The sequence below is a fragment of the Cololabis saira genome, chromosome 6 (genome assembly GCF_033807715.1).
Source record: "Cololabis saira isolate AMF1-May2022 chromosome 6, fColSai1.1, whole genome shotgun sequence".
In the NCBI taxonomy this organism is placed as follows: domain Eukaryota; kingdom Metazoa; phylum Chordata; class Actinopteri; order Beloniformes; family Belonidae; genus Cololabis; species Cololabis saira.
Window position 1 is genome coordinate 4,919,969 of NC_084592.1, and position 19,978 is coordinate 4,939,946.

The following is a 19,978-nucleotide window of genomic DNA, read 5'->3' on the forward strand; positions in this document are numbered from 1 at the left end:
ACATTTACCCATAAACACCATACTCTACGTGTAACTGCTAGAATGCTGCATTAAAAACGCTTGTTCACATAAATCAACAAACTATTCAACTGAGAATGTCAACTTTTGATACAGAAGTGAGGATATGAGGTTTTTCAAAACCAGAGTTTCAATGCTTGCAGTGTTAATCACTGAGTTTAGTTAATTTGAAAGATATTTATAACTTCTGATACTAAACACTATGTTCATCAACTAAATAATACTTTTAAAAAGCACCTCTTCTGGTCGTCCATCACTTACCATTGTTTGCGGCTCATTTCCTGTGTGATTCCAGCATCTGCAGGAGGAGATAAATAGGGCTAAAAAGAAAGCAAATATTGGATTTGCATTAATCCGGTGGGCACAAACGCAACTCAAAATGAATGATAGTATCCTGCAGGTTTAATGGTTATCTGAATGGGCAGTTTTTGCCGGCATGTTTGGCAAACAGAAGATGGATGTACAGTTAAAATGTGGTGTTCTTTCTGCTGCCCGCAGCTGTTCTAAGAAAGTTTTCACTACACTAAGAATACAAATGCAGGTTAAAGAATTCACATGTAACTACTAGGGGTGTAACAATATATCGTGCCACGAAATTTTGCGATACAAAAACGTCACGATACGTGTCGTGGAGGTGACAAACTGTACCGAGATATTGTGTTATTAATATTAATCTATTGTGTTGACTAGTAACGCGCATCTGACCACGCATGCCGACCGCGCCTCGACCCGCGGACCAAAATCTTCCTCTGCTCAGAAGAAACTAGTACCGTTTTGGTCCAGATCACGGGACTCTTGCAGGGTTTTGAGCTCTGAACTTTTACTTATGTAAGGCTGGTGTAGAGTTAAGCCTTACCTTATTAAATTAAACCTTTTTCTGGTCGTGAGTAGGATAAACACGGGGACAACTCCTGCTGAGTTCCAGTGTACTTTAATGTCCCTCAACAGTGTAGGATTTTAGAACATCAACACAGCAGCTAGTGCCGTACTGTGGCGTATCACTCCGCCCAATCTAAAACAGACTAATCACTACAGATAAACTGACTAGTGTCATTATAGTCCCTGATTTACATCAGAATATAAAGAATATATTTATAAAATAATCAACCCTGAATTACCAAAATAACCTTAACAAAAATAAATCTCCTCTTACATTTATAAGGTGAGCGTGAATCAATCTTTTTTTATGATGTAAAATTGTATGTTTTTATTTACTTTTATTTATTTATTTAATTTTAGTCGTTAAATTTCTGGAAAAGAAAAAAGTCAAATCATACATGAGAGAAACTATTCAGTTTGTGGCAAGATATTTGTACTTGTATGAAACTGAAGATGCTTAATGCAAACCTGACATTTACTTTTAGTTCAGTTTGTGGAAAATGGTTGGCCTGGCTTTCTCTTTAAAACTTAAAACAGCATTACAGCACAACTTAAAGCATTACAAACTGTAACAATAGGGCAAACGCACAGCATTGTTTTGTATTTTGTGTCTTTCAAATAAAAGACAATTTTTCCAGTCATATGTTCCTCATTCAAGGTTGTTAAAAAAATACTGCTATTATATCGTATCGTTATCGTGACCTCAATATTGTGTATCGTGAGATTAGTGTATCGTTACACCCCTAGTAACTACTGCATAAATACTACTTTTATCAACAACCTTAAACTGAAGTTGTTTCATATTTCTATTTGTGTCTTTGTGTTGCAGGGCGTTCCTACAGCGTGTTCTCCCAGCGCATGTTGAATCAGTGTCTGGAGTCTCTGGTGCAGAAAATTCAAAGTGGAGTGGTGATAAACTTTGAGAAGACGGGGCCTGACCCTCCTCCACTAGAAGGTAACAAACACTTCCGCTGTGCTTCACTCCAATTTATTTACGACTGCTGGGAAGACCTCCTTGACATCTGCTGCTCTGCGTTTATTTGATAAGACAAGACTCCCACTCATTTTTCCTGAATCCTCTCTGGGCTTTGCTTTACTGTGGCTCATAAAACACTGGCGCTTGTCATTGTGGAAAACTCCCACCTTCATATTTAACTGCGACAACACATTTATGAAAAGGTTTTGTTGCGTCTTCTCTGTATGTTCCTGCACAGATGCTCCGGCCGAGGCGCTGAAGTCTGGGCTGCAGCCTTGGCATTGCTGTCACAAGCTGATCTACGTGCGGCCCAACCCAAAAACTGGTGTTCCTATTGGTCACTGGCCCATCCCCGAGGCCTTCTGGCCAGATCAGAACTCCCCAACGCTGGTAGGAAACTTCACTGGACATTGGTGTGATTTTTATATAATGGGACTAACAAAATAATCTGAATGATTTGGACTAGTTGCAAATAATAGAAGCAGCTATTTATGTCCCATTCTATTTCTAGGGCTGGGGATCGGTTCAAATGTCAAGATTCGATTCCGATTCTTAAGATTCAGAATCGATTATCACGCTTTGATTCGATCCGATTCAATTCCGATATTGATTTGGGTTAGTGTTATTAAAACTGTTTTTTGAGCTGTTGCATGAATTATATGACTGTAGTTCTGCAACATATTAATACTAGTATTATATTGAGATTAAACAGCAAGTATTGCAGCTAATGATGCTGTAAGGACCAATCAGCTCCCAGAATGCTGATAGAACTGCTTTCAGAAACATCGTGGGGCAGAATTACCAAACAGATCCAGGGAGGAATCAGTTTTCATTCATTTCCCCATTTATGACAATTAGGTTTTTAGCATTTTATGCAAATGTAACCCCAAGACAGTATATAAAGCAAAGAAATATAGACAATTTATGCAATTATAACTGAAAACTTTAATGTTTTCATACCTTTTTAAACATATTTAAAGGCAAAAACATGGCACCAGTTATTCTTGTGTCCAACAAAACATTATTTTTTGGGCATAAACAAAAAAATACCGAAAGTTGTAATATAATGATGAAAAGAAAAAATCGATCTTTAGACATATGAATCGATTTTTAGGAATTAATATGAGAATCGATTTAGAATCGGAAAATCGATCTTTTCAACACAGGCCTGTATATTTCCTGATGATGATGATGATTATTATTAATAATTATAAATATTAGTATTATTTTGAGCTTGAAAGCATATTTTTGAGTGTCTAAATTAACTTTTTATTAAAAACCCCAACTTTGTCACTTTAGCGCCAACTAAATCTAAAGATATGTAATGGGAGGAGCTTTCTTTTAGATTTGCAGGGTACTTTGATGTCACAGACCCAGATCTGAGTAGAGTTCTCCAGCTTCACATGTTGGTGCATTAGATGCAGCTCTGCAGTAGGTGGTGCAGGTCTGTGAGAGACAACACAGCAAGAGAAGGAAATTCCTCCCCAAACTGTAGCTGTGTATCAACACAGCTGGAAAGATGTGGTGGAAAAGTAGTGGGCTTCTGTGCTGCATCTCAGTGGCATTTCACAGCTGTTCACAATTTCATAAAACGGGGCTTAATGTTTCCTCAAGCAATTGCAACAAGGAAATAGAAAGGAACATAACTCTTCTTCTCTTCTTCTTTGTTTACTTGGACAGGAAGTAAACAATCACTGCTGTAATAAATGTTGCAAAATGGAAAGTTGTGGGGAGAATAAAACGCATAAATAGTCAAATTTGCTTTAGCAGTATATAAAACCAGGAGCCAGTCACCGCACTCACGACCAAAATATGCCAAGGTGCCAGAAAACCATGTGTAGACTATGTAAAAAAAGAGGATCTGCACACTTGGATCAATGCAAGTATCTTTAATAAACCAAGCTTTCAGTCAGAAGACCTTCATCAGGGTAAATAGCAGTATATAGAAATCGGAAGCGGAATAGAAATCTGGATTGGACAGGTAGTGGAACAGCTGCACTAGACTATACTCAAATTTAAAGGTGGGATTGTTTCTAACAGACGTAGAATCTGTAAATGCAAACAAAAAGGATTTAGCAAATGTTTTTTTTATTTATTTATTTTTTTTCGCTTCTTGTTAAATTGTGTGGAAGATTTTTAAGAATGAATTTCTTAAATGAGTTGAAGGTTGATGGTGTGCAGTGTTATTTATGTGCTGTAATGTGTATCCTCTCCACCCCCAGCCCCCGCGCTCGGCCCACCCCCACGTGCGGTTCTCCTGCGTGGACGCTGAGCCCATGGTGATAGACAAGGTTCCCTTCGACAAGTACGAGCTGGAGCCGTCGCCGCTCACGCAGTATATTCTGGAGAGGAAGTCCCCGCACACCTGCTGGCAGGTACAGCCCAGACAACACACAAACACACTGAAGCAGGAATGGAGGCACTTCTAAGCTAAGAAATGTCACAGCAGTTACATAATTATCAGGGTTCATATGTTTTGAAAAAACCTGGAAAAGTCATTGAAAATGTCATTTTCAAGGCCTGGAAAAGTTTTGGAAACATAAGTTCACCCCAAAAGTTTTGGAAAAGTCATGGAATTTATTTTTCTAACTTAATGATAACATTTAGTAATAACAGCCTATAAGGTAGATTTAAAATTGATCAATATATATTTCGTATAGAAAAGTCTTGCGCGTTCTCATGTGTGACGTGCCGAGCATCTTGCGCATCATGCAGATTGGTTATTATTACAGTTATTACAGTTAAATTAGATTACTATACAACATATACTACAACATAGTGCTAGTACATCAGTGTTAGTTTAAACAAATGTTTATTTTGTATAAAACCATAATTGTCATTAGATCTCCACTGTGGGGACTTTTTACATAGTTTTATTCCTATATTTCATTCATACATTGATGTTTTAGAGGTCATGTATAGCCATGGAAACTTGCTGCCAAGTCATGGAAAAGTCATGGAAATTTGTTGGTTAAAATGTGTATGAACCCTGAATTATAATTTAGATCCTCTAAAATGTTTTATATAATATTTAAGTTCGTATCACTTTAAACTGACACATAGCTTCAAAACATCCCTGTTGTTAAATGCTACGTAAAAACTTTTATTACACTCCTCTGTTCATGGTAATTGGAAATTAAATCTGCATTTTGACCAAGGAGGTAAGGAGCTCAGCGGAAGTTACTGCTCCTTCTTGTTTGTGGTTCAGCTGATATCTGAATTTCCACTAATAATAATAATAATAATAATAATGATGATGGATGTGATTTATTTTGCACTTTTCTTGGACACTCAAAGCTTACAATGGTCGTATGTTATTCATCCCCCCCCTCATTCATTCCTGGTGGTGGTAAACTACATGTGCCCCGGGGCAGCTGTGTTATTAATACCCGTTGGTTTCACAAGCACGTTAATATAATAACTAAAATAAATGTTAACAAAGATGAAATCCCTTTGATTTTGATTAAAACTTACCCAACTTTTGCCTGTTGTTCAAAAAACCAAAAAGATGTCTCTCTTTATTTTTCCTGCATTTTCTAACTTATTGTGCATCTTTTTGGGGTGGGTTGTTCATACAATTTATGGATGCATTAACAGGTTTTTGGATTAGATGCATGAGAATACTGGGCCCGGGGCACCGTCCTCACAGAGTCAGCTCAGCTAAACTGAATGCCTGAAGGCCTTTCTTTCCGTTTCTTTTGTGTTGTGCGGCTCCAGAACAACTCAGCGCTGTGGCCAGATGAGAGCAGCGCTAGGACGCACGCGCTGCCCCGTGTCCTTTGTTGAAGTTCAAAAAATGTTCACCTCGGTATTGATGCCCTGACGGGTTTAACTGCAGAAGATCTGATAGATGGCAAAGATAAAAGTAGGAAGCCCGCTTTAGTGATGTCCCATTTCCAGAGCTGTAGCCTGCAAAAGGAGGTTAAAGACACACTGTGACACAAAGAGGAAAACTTTATTGTGCAAAGACATCTCCAACGACGGGTACATTTAGAAGAACTAAAAATATGATTTATTTCTCTATTTTCATAGTAAAGGGTTCATTTTGAGCACTGGGCTGCTGTAGCAGCTCGCCTCTTCTTTGTTAAAGCGAATAAAGGCAGAGCTTTTCGCTGGCTGGTGAAAAGATAGCGTACCTTCAAGTCTGTACCTGAAAAAACTAGTTGATATCAGCTAAGCACTTCCTGGAAAGCTTTTTGGTTGCCTGGCCACCGGCACCAGGGCTTGAGGTTCCATTGTGTGCGTTTTTCTCCACTCCCAGCCCACGTGGCGAGCCGGCACATACCGTACCTTACCATAACTTTATTTTTATTGAAGAAAAACAGACATTCCTTGACAACATCACAGAATATATATGAATCAGAATAATCTTTATTGGCCAGGTTTGAACATTGTCCAACAAGGAATTTGACTCTGGTTATTTCGCTCGCTGTTCCCAGATTTAAAAATAGCAAACAGTAAATAAACAAATGTGGCACTTATTGACATATATACAATTAAAGAACTGAAGGTGCAGCAGTATGAGGTACAAAAATGATGGCTCTAAATAAAATAACATATATACAATTCTTTTTTTAAAAGTGAAAGGTGCCGCAGAATGAGGCAGACATGATTAATGCCGGAAGGTGCATTGTTACAGCATGTGATAGTTATTATAATTACTGCTATTATTGTTATTGCACGTGATTGGTTTCTCTGAGACTATTGTGAGAGTTCATCAGAGCAACAGCTTGGGGGAAGAAACTGTCCTAGTGTCTGGAGTTTTTAGCGTACGTAGAAGGTGTTAAAGACGGTAACAAAATGGGGCCAGTGGGGTCTAAAATTTGAATAAAACTGATAAATGAAAAATAATACATAAATAAATGGATAGTTGAGACATTCCGTGAACCCCGGATTCTCCTCAGTGGGAGAGGTACCTTGCAATAGGTAACATCTCCTCTCAAACACATCAGACCTTCATTGTAATGGAGCAGTTAAAGCCTCCATTCCATACGCCTCCCTTAGCTTCTGTTTCCACTGTGTATTCAACCACTTTATTGTCCCCATTCTCCTAGCAGTCATCAAGAGTGTATGTAGCAAGTATGAACATGCGTTCAGGAGTCAGATCAAGACACTGACGTGGGGTGAATAGTATATTAATTCCCATAACTATCTATCTCACTCTTTAACCCCTTCCAAAAAGGCAATATCATTGATTATCCCAAAATATATGTGGGTGGTGGTAGGGCTGCACGATTCTGGACAAAATGAGAATCACGATTTTTTTGCTTAGAATTGAGATCACGATTCTCTCACGATTTTTTTCCAATATTAAATGTATTGCACTTATTACTTTAACTTTGCAACAGCTGAACAAAAATATAATAACAATAAACATCTATTGTCTTCTTTACACAAACCTTTGAATAATTTAAACAATAATAACAATTTTGAACAATATTTGTTCCTCCCTGAGTTGAACACCCTTTCAGAAAGAGGACTTGTAACAGATCCTGTAGTTCTGAGGTAACAAATTATTCCTCTGGCTGGGATGAACCCCCCATTTCCTTTTGCTGCTATTAAGAAGCTGCCGATACAAAAGGTAAACGTTACAAAAAATATGATGGTGCCTGATAAAAGACTGGCATCAAATTTGTAACAGCTGACATTGAACATATAAACAATAAACATCTCTCTTGTCTTTAAATAATTTTAACAATAACAATTTTAACAATATTTATGTGCAATATGTGTCAGGTGATGAGAAAGGAAGATGTTTCTCCAAACGTAATCCACAATCATTAACAAAATATAACAAACATGACAACATGATAGTTGACCATGACAGGACTACAACAACCTAGAACATAGGCCTAGTCCTTTTTTTATGCAGCCATCTTTAAAAAAAAAAAAAAAAAAAATTTTTTTTTTAAATCGTCGTCATTTGGAAATGAGATCGCGTTCAAGCATGAATCGAGATCGCGATTTTTTAACGATTAATCGTGCAGCCCTAGGTGGTGGCCAATCCCTCCACATTGTCTCCAGCAGTATATTAACCGCTGGGTTATTTGCAAATTCACAGAGAGACCACAGAGGGTCTTGAAGAACGTAGTCTTCATCTTCCAGTCAAACTCCTTCCACATATTGCTACTATACCTTTATGACATCCAATGCACATCGTTTCCCACTCCCCATCTTCAATTCTAATCAACTCCAGCTCCCATTTGGTTTTTAATATAAAAAGTGTTGTCTGATGTATCAAGGTGAACACTTTAATGGCAATAGTGACTATTTTTTGGGTATATGTCTGTCCTTTCTGCAGGTGGTAGTGATGCAGGACACACACCTTCAACAGCTTAATTCATTTTGATGAGTTTGAATGTCACTGATTTTTTTTTTTTTCTTCTTTTGTTCTTCCAGGTGTTTGTGAGTAACAGTGCCAAGTACAGTGACCTGGGCCAGCCCTTTGGCTACCTAAAGGCCAGCACAGCGTTGAACTGCGTGAACCTGTTTGTAATGCCCTACAACTACCCCGTGCTGCTGCCACTGCTGGGTAAGAACCCTCACTCCTGCTGGAACATCACTTTCTTTTTATAGCAGTGTAACAATCAAGTCTTCTTTACAGCTTTCTTTTTTCCCATGTTGTGTAGTTCTAGCAAATAAAAGTTAAATGGATCAGCATAGACATAAACATTTCTGTAATTTAATTCACTGTCAGAGGGAACAGGTTTAATATGATTTAGCTTTTGCATAACAGCATTTAGTCACAGGAGGTTTTCAAGCATTTGCTCGATAAGCACATGTCACAGATGAACGTTCCTTTGATGCGTGTCACCTTTACAATGCTGCAGACGACTTGATCAAAGTGCACAAGTTCAAGCCAACCATCAAATGGCGGCAGTCCTTTGAGAACTACCTGAAGACGATGCCTCCCTATTACATCGGGGTCAGTAGACTCAGCCTAAAACTTCAGCCATCTTTTTATTTCATTAAGTGACAGAGCTCATAAACGAACTATAACGTCTTGTTTTCCCCGTACAGTCCCTGAGAAAAGCTCTGAGGATCATGGGAGCACCGAACCTGCTGGCTGACAACATGGAGTACGGTCTGAGCTACAGCGTGGTCTCCTACCTGAAGAAGCTCAGCCAGCAGGTGCGTTACTGGGAGAAACCAGTTCACCTACACACATGGTCAAAAAAAGGGATCACCCACTTCCAGCACATCATTCAGAATAACACACTAGTCTCATTCACTCACCTGGTCCACAAGTTTGGCATCAGGAGTAATCAATTCTTGAATACTTACAACTTCATCAATCTGCAATCAGCAATTCAAGCTTCATTTGACATACAAACTAGGGATGCAACGGTTCTCTGTATAAAACTGAACCGTTCGGTTCGCCCTCCACGGTTCAATACGCCCTTGTGTGCCACGGATCTTCGGTTTTGCCATTAATTTTGCATTAATGCTTTACAATCCGCGTTTTTGTGTGCCTGTCAGCCGCTGCAGAAAGGCGCTCCTCGCGAGTCGTAGTCAGTGTTGTAGCTCCGCCCACTCCGCCCTCACACACAACAGACACGGAAAACAGAGTCATGGCGAGCACAACCGGGGGAGTTGAGAGAAAAAAGTTTGAAGAAGCACCGGCTTCATTCAAATCTCTGGTGTGGCATCATTTCGGTTTCGCTGTTGGTTACGACGACGATGGAGTGAAAATAGTTACAGAGCTTTTACAGCTTCTGTAATCATTGCTTGAGACCGGCTAGTGGAAGATCAGAGTCTCTGCCTGGTGAGGGAAACGTTACACTGAGCAGGCGGAGACGGCTCTGATCGGGCCAGTTTATTTACAGGAAGGAAACGAACAGCTTTACAGTCATAAACAAAGGCAGACTCCAACTCTAACGTCTCGGGCAAACTCCCCCAACAATTAAATTAAAACACCTGAAGAAACCTCGGGGTTGAGCCCCCCCCTCCCTCCGCCACCACCATCTCCTTCATGACATCACATGCATTCCAGTGACAGGCAGAGAGACGAGAGAATTCAGGCTGATCTCCCCACTTTGTAACTCTCCCATATCAGGATCAAGCTACAATATTTTGTAATATTGTAATAATTATAATAATTTACAATATTTTCACGGAGGGAAACGTCCTCCGCTTCCCGTCGGACGGTTCACGCCCCCGCGTCGTCCATATGTTTATGATAATGTACACCTTGTCGGGCATTATCCCTTACGTATTTAGTATACTGTACTTACTGTACTGAGTTGTCAAGATTAAGAGACTGTCGACTATAAAGAATTATAGTAATTTACATTTTGAAAAGTGAAAAGAGAAATAAACGGATAATTTTGGAAAAAAAGCTCTCTTTATGTACATAACACAAACTGAAACTGGACCGAAACCGTGGCCCAAAAACCGAAACCGAACCATGAGCTACCTGAACCGTTGCACCCCTAATACAAACCAGTAACCCGAATCTTCCCCTCATCATGCTCAGATTGAATTAACATTAAATCAACAAAAAAGCTTCTCTCCAAAATATACAGAATGACCTCACATTCAGAAAAAACACACAATAAAATGGAAACAGAACCTATCAATTACTGCTGATGCCAACTTCTGGAATCGAATCTGTCAAAACATGTATCTCATGACAAAAAACGCAAACCTACAGTTAATACAATACAAGATACTTCACAGGACACACTACACAGGACAGAAAATGTTTAAAATGGGATTCTCATCTGAAATATGTACCAACTGCACCAGAAAACAACCAGCCACTTCCATCCACGCAGCTTGGTGCTGCTGGTCTGAGCTCACGAAGTCACTGTCACATCCCCTTATCTCCATCCCTCTGCTTTTTATTTTTATTTTTTATTTTTATTGATCTTTTAGAAAATACAACATATAATGATAACATGGATATATATAATCAAACCATCCCTTTGCTTACTCATCAACAATAAATCTGACAAATTCAAACAATAAATGAATCCTTGTAGCCCTAACTATCGCCAAGAAAACTATCCATGAGCTGGAAATACAAGAAAGAAATAGCAGAATGGAAACCGTACTCATTGACCACATCCCCATGGATTATCACACCCAACACTCTCCATCTGGTCGCCACTCAACAACTTTCTACACACCTTTTTGTCGCCCGTGTTCATTTTTATTTATTTATTTTGAATTTCCATTTCTTTTTTGCCTGAGAATCAATCCCCCTCTTTCCATTGATGTTCTATCTGGATTTCCATTTGACCTATTTATTTATTTATTTATTTATTTATTTATTTATTTGGAAAAGGAAAGGAGGTGAAAACTCTTTTTATAAATTATATTTAGTTCTTTATTTTTGCTGGATTTTTGTGTTGTGTGGGGGCGGGGGGATTAGCTCATTAATGATCAGTTACCTCCACTCACAGGTCTAGTACTAGTATTTGGGAGTCCTTTCTCTGAGTATTATTACTGCTTTTAATTCTGACTGGGGAGCTTAAATGTTTAGTGTTGCAGTCTCGTCTGTATGTAGTTGTAACAGCTAATTTCCCCTTTTTGCCAGACAAAAATCGAGTACGACCGTCTGATCGCCTCGATTGGTAAGAAGCCTCCTCCCCCGGAGCCGGGTATCAAAGTCCGCTGGAGGGGAGGAGGAATCTCTCTGGCCCAGCGCCGGGACTTCATCCAGCAGCTGCAGACGCTCACGGGAGACACGCCGGTCCTGCCGCTGGAGCTCAACCCCAAAGAGTTCCAGGGCTTCCACCTGGCCCTGCTCAACAAGGTACGGCTGTTCCCGTAGTCTGCACATACATTAATGGTTAATACCATGATGGTAAGAACCTAAAGCATATATATGTGCATTTTTGATATAAAATACATATGATATATTTTTTTAATATGTCACGTATATTTATTTTTTATATATATATATATATATATATATATATATATATATATATATATATATATATATATATATATATATATATATATATATATATATATATATATATATATATACACATATATACACATACACATAAACATACACACACTAACGTCCTCTTAATGCTGACAATTTTTTTATCGCGCGATTAACGCGCAGGATGGAAAGGAAAAAAAGCGCATTCTATAAGTTCTGGCCGTCGACGGCACCCGTAGCTGGAGGGAAAGTCTGGTGAACTAAAAGATGGAGAATGAAAAGTGAATTTTGAACCGCTAGTTCACTTTCAAAAAGTCAAAAAATGCCCAGATGGTTCGCTGGACAAGACTAGAGCATGTCCATTTGAAATGAATTACCATCAAAGTACGTCGAGTCTCACTTGCATCCAAACGCGACCAATGCAGAGAGTGCAGCGTTTGTTTGGAAAACAAGCCCAGCGCGGAATATAAGCGTCATGGAGACAGACGGGCGAGGGAACGAGCAGAAAGAGAGACCGGAATTAATTTAAAGAGGAATGAGTGTACACATGATCACGGAATTATTTTATTTGGATTTGAAATCAGAATAAACCAGCCACTTACTTCGGAATTAAGTCTAAAAATGACCATGTCAGTATTCTACCATTACACACAAAGTCTTGGTTTTTAAATGTAATTTTCCACTAATCTCCATTCAGAAAAACATTTGTCGATTGGAAACCACGTTTGTAAAATTTGTAAAAATCTGGTTTTCTAATTCCGAATGAAAATGGTCATTCTGAATTAATCATTTTAAATCTGATTTAATTTTAATTCTGCATTAAAGAGGAATTAAACTTCCCATGTAAATGCACTCAATCATCTGGTTTGTCAAAAAAAAAAGAAAAATCTGAGATATTTCCTGTATAAAATGTTGAATCTTTGAGTGCTTTATTATTTAAAAAAACAAAAACAAAGGTTTATGTGTCCATACCCCACTGGCAAAATGCGCTGATAATTGACAGAAGAAAATGGTTTTCCTCCCCAGGGCCTGAAACCCCAGACCTTTAGGAATCCCTACGACGTCCCGCGCAGCCATCTGCTGGACCAGCTCAGCCGGATGAGGAGGAACCTGCTTAACACCAGCGTCTGCACTCTCCGAGGGCAGGACTCCGGTACGTCATTATCCAACACGTTTGGTTTCTAACAGTGGATGCAAAACATGTGCTGCATCAATCTGACTCTCTATGTCTCCCGTCCAGACCAGCTCCACAGCGTGCCAATCGCCCAGATGGGAAACTACCAAGACTTCCTCAAAGCTGCTCCCCAGCCTCTCCGAGACGCAGATCCTGAACAGCCCAAGCGTTTGCACACGTTCGGTAACCCCTTCAAACTGGACAAGAAGGTAATTCTCACCGACTACACTACAAAAACTCAAAATCTTAACAAGAATATTTGTCTTATTTCTAGTTAAAATGTCTCATTTTTAGTCCAAAAAAAATCTCATTACACTTAAAACAACACTCATCATTGGAAAAAAACAACAATTTTCACCTGTTTCAAGTAGATTTTCACTTAAAAGAAGTTTTTAAAAAAATCTGTAAGTGGAACAAGATTTTTTTGCTTATAATGAAGATAAATCTTGTCCCACTGGCAGATTTTTCTACTTATTTCAAGTGAAAATGTACGGTACTTGAAAAAGGTGAAAATTGTCAAATAAGTTATTTTTCTGTCTTGATTTAAGTGTAATGAGATTTTTTGACTAAAAATGAGACATTTTAACTAGAAATAAGACAAATATTCTTGTTAAGATTTAGAGTTTTTGCAGTGTAATGTCAACCCCAACCTAGATCCAGCCTCCGCAGAGACACGCATGTGAAAAGTGTTGCTTGTGAAGCTATAACTGTAACTTTTGGACTGTGCTTGCAGGGCATGATGATCGACGAGGCGGACGAGTTTGTGACTGGTCCCCAGAACAAGGGAAAAAGACCCGGAGACAGCAGCAACATGCAGGGGGGAGGCCCCAAGAGGCGGCGCTGCATGTCCCCTCTGCTGCGGCTGGGCCGGGCCTACACTCCCCCCGTAACCCCCCCTGCCAGCCCACGCCCCTCAACAGGTAGGAATGAGTCAAGAATACAGACAAACTTCATCACACATATTCTTTTAATGCAATTAGCTTCTAAGGGCCACTTCACCCTACTTTCTACCACTAGCCCTCACCCACTACCACTTCACCCTAAAAATGAAGCCACTTGGGTAGGGCCCTTGTAATGTTCTTTAGGGATTGGGACACCACTTGCTATGTCACTGCGTGGTTTACGTTCGGGTACGTAAGCGACTGTGTAGTTACGTTTGCACAAACGTCACACCATATCAGGAAGCCCAGAGATAAAAGCTGTTTTAATTTCAGCTGTAGCGCTGTTAATATGCCACTTTATTAAGTTTTAATATTTTTTCAGGCATAAAAGTAACCGTTAAGATCCCCAACCTGGGCTCAGTTTATCCAAATAACGCCTGGTAAGAAATTTGCTCCGACGTTTTCGGAGATGAGAAGAGCCGCCGGCTCGGGAGCTGATTTATGGTTCCGCGTTACACCAACGCAGAGCCTACGGCGTAGGCTCTGCGTTGGTGTAACGCAGAACCGTAAATCAGCCTTTATTCTGGCGAGATCTAAAAAGACTCGTTATGTTATGTACATTCACTGAGTGAATATTATGAAAGTAAAATATATATTTCTCACTAGAAATGTAATCAAAACAGATTTTTATGCAGAAACTAACTCAAAATATACATTTTATTCACAAAAAATTAGAAATGTCCGCCATGTTTTTTTGTTTGATTCAGTCTGCAAATGATGACGAAAAGCATTCTGGGAATTTTCTCTAGCCCTCGGTCGGTGAGTCAGTATCTGAAATCCCTCGCTGTGAAGGGCTAGATTCATACACACTAGCCCTCGTTATGTCCACTAGCCCTCGTTATGTCCACTAGCCCTACATGCAAAGAGGAATTGGGACACCACTACCCTCACGGGAACGCACAAAATTTAGGGGTAGGACTGAAAAGTAGGACTAGGGGGGGATTGGGACTGGGCCTAAATGTTCAGTGTTACTCTCAGTACTGGTGCATCCTTAATAAGGTCAGCGTAGTCTCAACTAAATGTGTTTTCTCAAAACCGGCAGTGTCATTTTTCACAAATCGAATTTCTCTAGAAAAAGCAGTGGTGAACCGTGAGCACGACTGCTGGGCCTTCACCTCATCACAGAGACAAGAAAACACCGCGGAAAAAAGCAACTGTACAATGAAGTGAGGTTTAAGAAGTGCACATTTAATTTACGATGACAAGAATGTAAACAAATAGACGTCAATAACATTCTCCGCAACAAGAAACATTCTCAACATTAACTTCGCAAAACTGGAGACCATTTAGGCTCCATAGTTGAAATTAAATAAACATACTCTAAAGCCGAAATCTGGAAATATAAAATTAGGTCACCCAGAATGTTAGAGTGACACTGCAGAAACAAACACCGAGGGTCACGTCGTCACCACGGACAGCGCTATGAAATCATTCACACATTGACAAATACATTCACATCATCATCAATCTACAATACAATTTCAAAAGTAGAGATGCACCGATCAGGATTTTTAGGGCCGATAACGGATCTCCAAAATCAGTATCTGCCGATCCTGATGTTGGCGATCACCGATCACAGCGTGAAATCCGTCAAGTGTTGTCTCATGTACAAAACACTGACATTGTATTATTAGGTATAAAAATTAGGAGATGCGAAAGTATCATGAATTGACTGTTTTATTGCAGGCTGAGGCAATGTGCAATATTTCACCCTTTAGAGACGACTTGGACTCGGCTTACAAAGAGTAAGTGTAGCTTACTAGCTTAAGCTTTCCTGTGGCGGTTTGTTGTTGTAAACTGTTGTAAACTGATCGGTCCGCTTTGAAGTATTATTTTCCGATCTATGATCAAAACCGGGGCATTATCGGGCCAATACCGACCAGTTGCAGATCGATCGCTGCATCTCTATTCAAAAGTTGCACAAAGCTGGTAATACAAAGACTATTTTTTAAAGTTGCAATGAAGTGCAAATGCCATTTAACCATTTAGCCCTATTTAGCCCTATTGTTACAGTTTGTAATGCTTTATAACTGTTTAAGTTTTAAAGAGAAAGCCAGGCCAACCATTTTCCACAAACTGAACTAAAAGTAAATGTCAGGTTTGCATTAAGCATCTTCAGTTTCATACAAGTACAAATATTTTGCCACAAACTGAATAGTTTCTCTCATGTATGATTTGACTTTTTTCGGATGCACGTTACTAGTCAACACAATAGATTAATATTAATAACCCAATATCGCGATACACTTTGTTACCTCCACGACACGTATTGTGACGTTTTTGTATCACGAAATTTTGTGGCACAATATATTGTTACACCCCTAATAGATACAGACCATTCTGATTGGATAACAGGTTTTCAGGACATGAACTTGACAGTAAACTTAATTTTAGAACATAGATGAGAAAATCTGTTAAATATATTACATTAAATTAGATAGAAATAAATAAAAAAAGTTATTGAATACTTTATTATTATTATCATTATTATTATATTTATTATTATTTCTTTTTTTTTTAGGCCTTCTCTGAAGGCGTAGAAGCCTTGAAGGTTCCCCAGTGAGAAAAAGTGAAAGTTTCCATTATTCTAAGATGTTCTAAGATTGAGCCATCTAAACAGGATGAAAGTTTCCCTCATCAACCAAACCAATGCTGATGTTTCTTGCACCTCCTCCCTGCAGACATGGACATGAACGATGACGCAGCAGAGCCGGAGCTGATCATCAACCACCTGGACCTGGACCTGAACCACTACAGCTCAGACAGCAGCTGTGATCTGGAGGTGGATGACCCGTCGGGGCCCGCCGACCCCCAGGAGAACCACACGGGTGACGACCCGGGGGAGGAGGAGCAGAACGGGACGCCCCGGCCAGGTGAACCCCCGCTGGGCGGAGAGGACGGGCCCCACATGGTCCTGCTGGAGGACCCGGCAACACGCTTCCTGTCTCCCACAGCGCTGAAGAAACACATTCACACAGAGACAACAAAGGTGAACAACGAGCTGCGAGCGCTCATCACCAAGGAGATCAGAAAACCCGGCAGACGTATGTATTCAAACATGACCGTGGGGTGGAGTAATAGACACAGCAGTTTATAAGCAGGGGTTGGGATTGATGCACGTGGTTCCTACATCTGACGCTCAGTCAGGTGAAGCTTCACCACTTCAGAGGAGGCTTTTGTATTTATTACACGCCGTTGCAGGGGGATGATACTGTTGCAAGCTCTCACTTGGCTTTTCTGGTTTTGTCCATTTCTTTCTAAAAGCAACAAGATGGGTCCCAAACACACCTGCAGATATGATAACGGTTACACTCTTTTTTAAGTATCAAAAATAAAAAGTATTCTTAAAAGATTTGTTTATTCAAAAAGAAATCCTGTACAGCATTGCTCACAGTAGAGTACAATATAAAATATCTTTTCTTTTTTTGTAACCCCACAAAACACCCAAACACAAATATATATATATATATATATATATATATATATATATATATATATATATATATATATATATATATATATATATATATATATATATATATATATATATATATATATATATATATATATATATACATACATACATACATACATACATACATACATACATACATATATAAAATAGTAACATATTACAATAATATATTATAAAGTTTAAAAAAAAAAAAAAAGAAACTGCAATAGACAATATTTGCCCCAAAAGAAATAAAATAAAATTGGAAAAACTAGAAAAAAAGAAAGCGCCCCAAGAAGCTTTATTTTTGACTATTTTGCTAGTTTTGAGAATTTTTGTCAATATAACAGTTGGCAAATATACATCCCTGTTTGTGCTGGTAAAAGGTCAGTTAAGATTAAAAAAATTATATATTCAACGTGAATTGTGCAGTGATTAACGCTTGTGATGGAAAACCATTCAGACTCACAACTTTGGGCAGAATTTATGTTAGGACTTTTACACAAAGTGATGTCTTAAACAGTGTTTGCACCTTTTGGGCTTTGAATAAGTTATTTAAAACGGCACTATGTAACTTTTCCAGCTTAATGTAATATTTCATCATCATTATTGTGATGGTACATCAACTTCCAACAGGTTTAATGAACCTCTGTCATGGTCTGAGGGGTCTGTATCGCCTTCACTGGCACTATGTAACTTTGAGGAGCATGGTAGGAACCCTTCCACACTAAAAAACTACACATTTTTACGGCTTTGACTGCTTTACGGCATACGTCACTTCCCCCTCCTTCCCAGATTCGCAGTCGAGACGAAAATGGGCGGGGCGTGGAGCGCAGAGCTCAGCAGAAGCTGGTAACCCGTTGCTGAGTTGTGGCTGCAGCAGCTCCACATAACAGACGTGGGGAAAAGATCCTAATGGTTTAACTTTTCACCGCTTTCCTGCTCGGAGGCAGAACCACGGAGACCAAGTATCTGACATAACAAAGTAAAAGAGTGAAAAAGTAATCGGCTCGGTTGGATCGCGGCTGTAACTACAACCATAACGTTCCACACAGTAAACCACAAACACTCACACAGACCGGGGCGGATCAAAACACGGGTTTTATTCCCCACTTCGCCAGCTAAACGCAGTTGCTGGCCAGCTCTCTGCGGTGCGATTAACCCCAATCTTCAGATACAACTAGTTTGTTGAGGAAAAAATATTAACTCTTATTTGTAGCTGCAGAGGAAAAAAATAATCACACGAGGAAAACAAAAATATTGCTCACGCCTCGGAGCCTCTTCACCATAATATAGCAGTCAAAAAAAAAGAAAAGAGAAGTAAGAGTAATACAAAACATGCACTGTATGTTGTACTATTATACAAATTTATTGAAACACACGGCGAGTCAAACATTTACCAAAGCAGCTGCCAAACACTCCTAAACAAGGTAGCCGGAGACGGTGGTTCTGCAGAACTGCGGCAGTAAATCTTTCTAAAGAGTGGCGCTCCGACGAGGAGCTCCATTCTTCAGTAGTGATTTCATATGAATCCAGACCGTTAATCATTATTTCTCCATATACCGCTCCCTGGCTTCCTTGTTTAAGGTATCCCCGTAAATTCCAGTTCCTTTCCAGCAGTTTAACATCTTTTTTTTTGCGTTCCGTCTGTTCACTTGGTGAAACAGAAAAGCGTCCCGTCTTCATTCACTATCAAAACAAATGCACGCGACGGGACAGGAGTTTTCCGGCAGTACGCGCTGGTGCTCATGGGAAACAGCACTACCGCTTTTGTCCAAAAGATGCCGCCAAACCCAGAAAAGCTGAAAGTTACGTTGCGCTGCTTTAAGATTTATGGAGATTATTCTGAATAAACCCAATGATTTCTTTCAAAAGTAAGAAATTGTGAGAATGATAAAATGTATTTATTGGCATTGAACAGAAATATGTATCAAAAAGTGGATAAAATTCATCATAGGATTAATTTATAAAAGAGAAATTGTTATATTAATTGACAAGATGGTTAGTGGCTGCCCTAACTTTTATTATACTACAATTCAACTCAGATAATGTTTTAATTGCCACATCTATTATTGCTCAAGATTGATTCAAAAGGGCCGTATATATGGGTATAAAATATTACACAAATGTTCAAGCTTTACTGTCTATGCCTCAAATACTCCAATAATTTGCAATGTGTCAATAAAACCTTGCAACTGCATATTATTATCAACCGGGCTTCTGTTAACCGACCTACTAACAATAAACAAGTAATATCAAATGATTGAAGGAAAACATCCCGAAGTATTGAATGTTTTAAGGTTGATCTGAAATGTTTTAACCACTTTCCAGTTTGAAGTTGATGATTATTTTCAGTAATAATCAGGATGTTTCTGCTGAGCTGTAGTTGTTAATGAAAGGACCGTGGGTGTCCTGGCTGCTCCACTGATCTCGTTCTCTGCTCTTCCTGCTCAGACTACGACAAGATCTTCCACCTCCTGAAGCAGATCCAGGGCACGCTGGACACGCGGCTCATCTTCCTGCAGAACATCATCAAAGAGGCCGCCAGGTACAAAGATGTGATGTCCCAGTACTCTGATTACTCTGCTGCTTCTCCAGCAAGCTGTAAACAGAACCAGCTGCTGCTGGCGCTTAA

General features: G+C 39.3%; 1 protein-coding gene across 3 annotated transcripts in view; it reads left to right on the forward strand.

Annotated features, from left to right (window-relative positions):
- Positions 1 to 19,978, forward strand: part of ints6 (integrator complex subunit 6) — a 41,194-nt gene that overhangs the window by 18,522 nt on the left and 2,694 nt on the right. Inside the window, exons 6-18 of one of the 3 annotated variants that reach the window (XM_061723067.1) lie at positions 1,727 to 1,852; positions 2,112 to 2,263; positions 4,096 to 4,248; positions 8,273 to 8,405; positions 8,704 to 8,798; positions 8,894 to 9,004; positions 11,415 to 11,633; positions 12,801 to 12,927; positions 13,015 to 13,157; positions 13,682 to 13,868; positions 16,571 to 16,933; positions 17,980 to 18,053; positions 18,139 to 19,779. In XM_061723067.1, coding sequence (XP_061579051.1) covers positions 1,727 to 1,852; positions 2,112 to 2,263; positions 4,096 to 4,248; positions 8,273 to 8,405; positions 8,704 to 8,798; positions 8,894 to 9,004; positions 11,415 to 11,633; positions 12,801 to 12,927; positions 13,015 to 13,157; positions 13,682 to 13,868; positions 16,571 to 16,933; positions 17,980 to 18,053; positions 18,139 to 18,210 — 1,955 coding nt within the window. In that variant the 3' untranslated portion in view covers positions 18,211 to 19,779. The other 2 variants (XR_009782780.1, XM_061723065.1) reach the window with 2 other exon arrangements.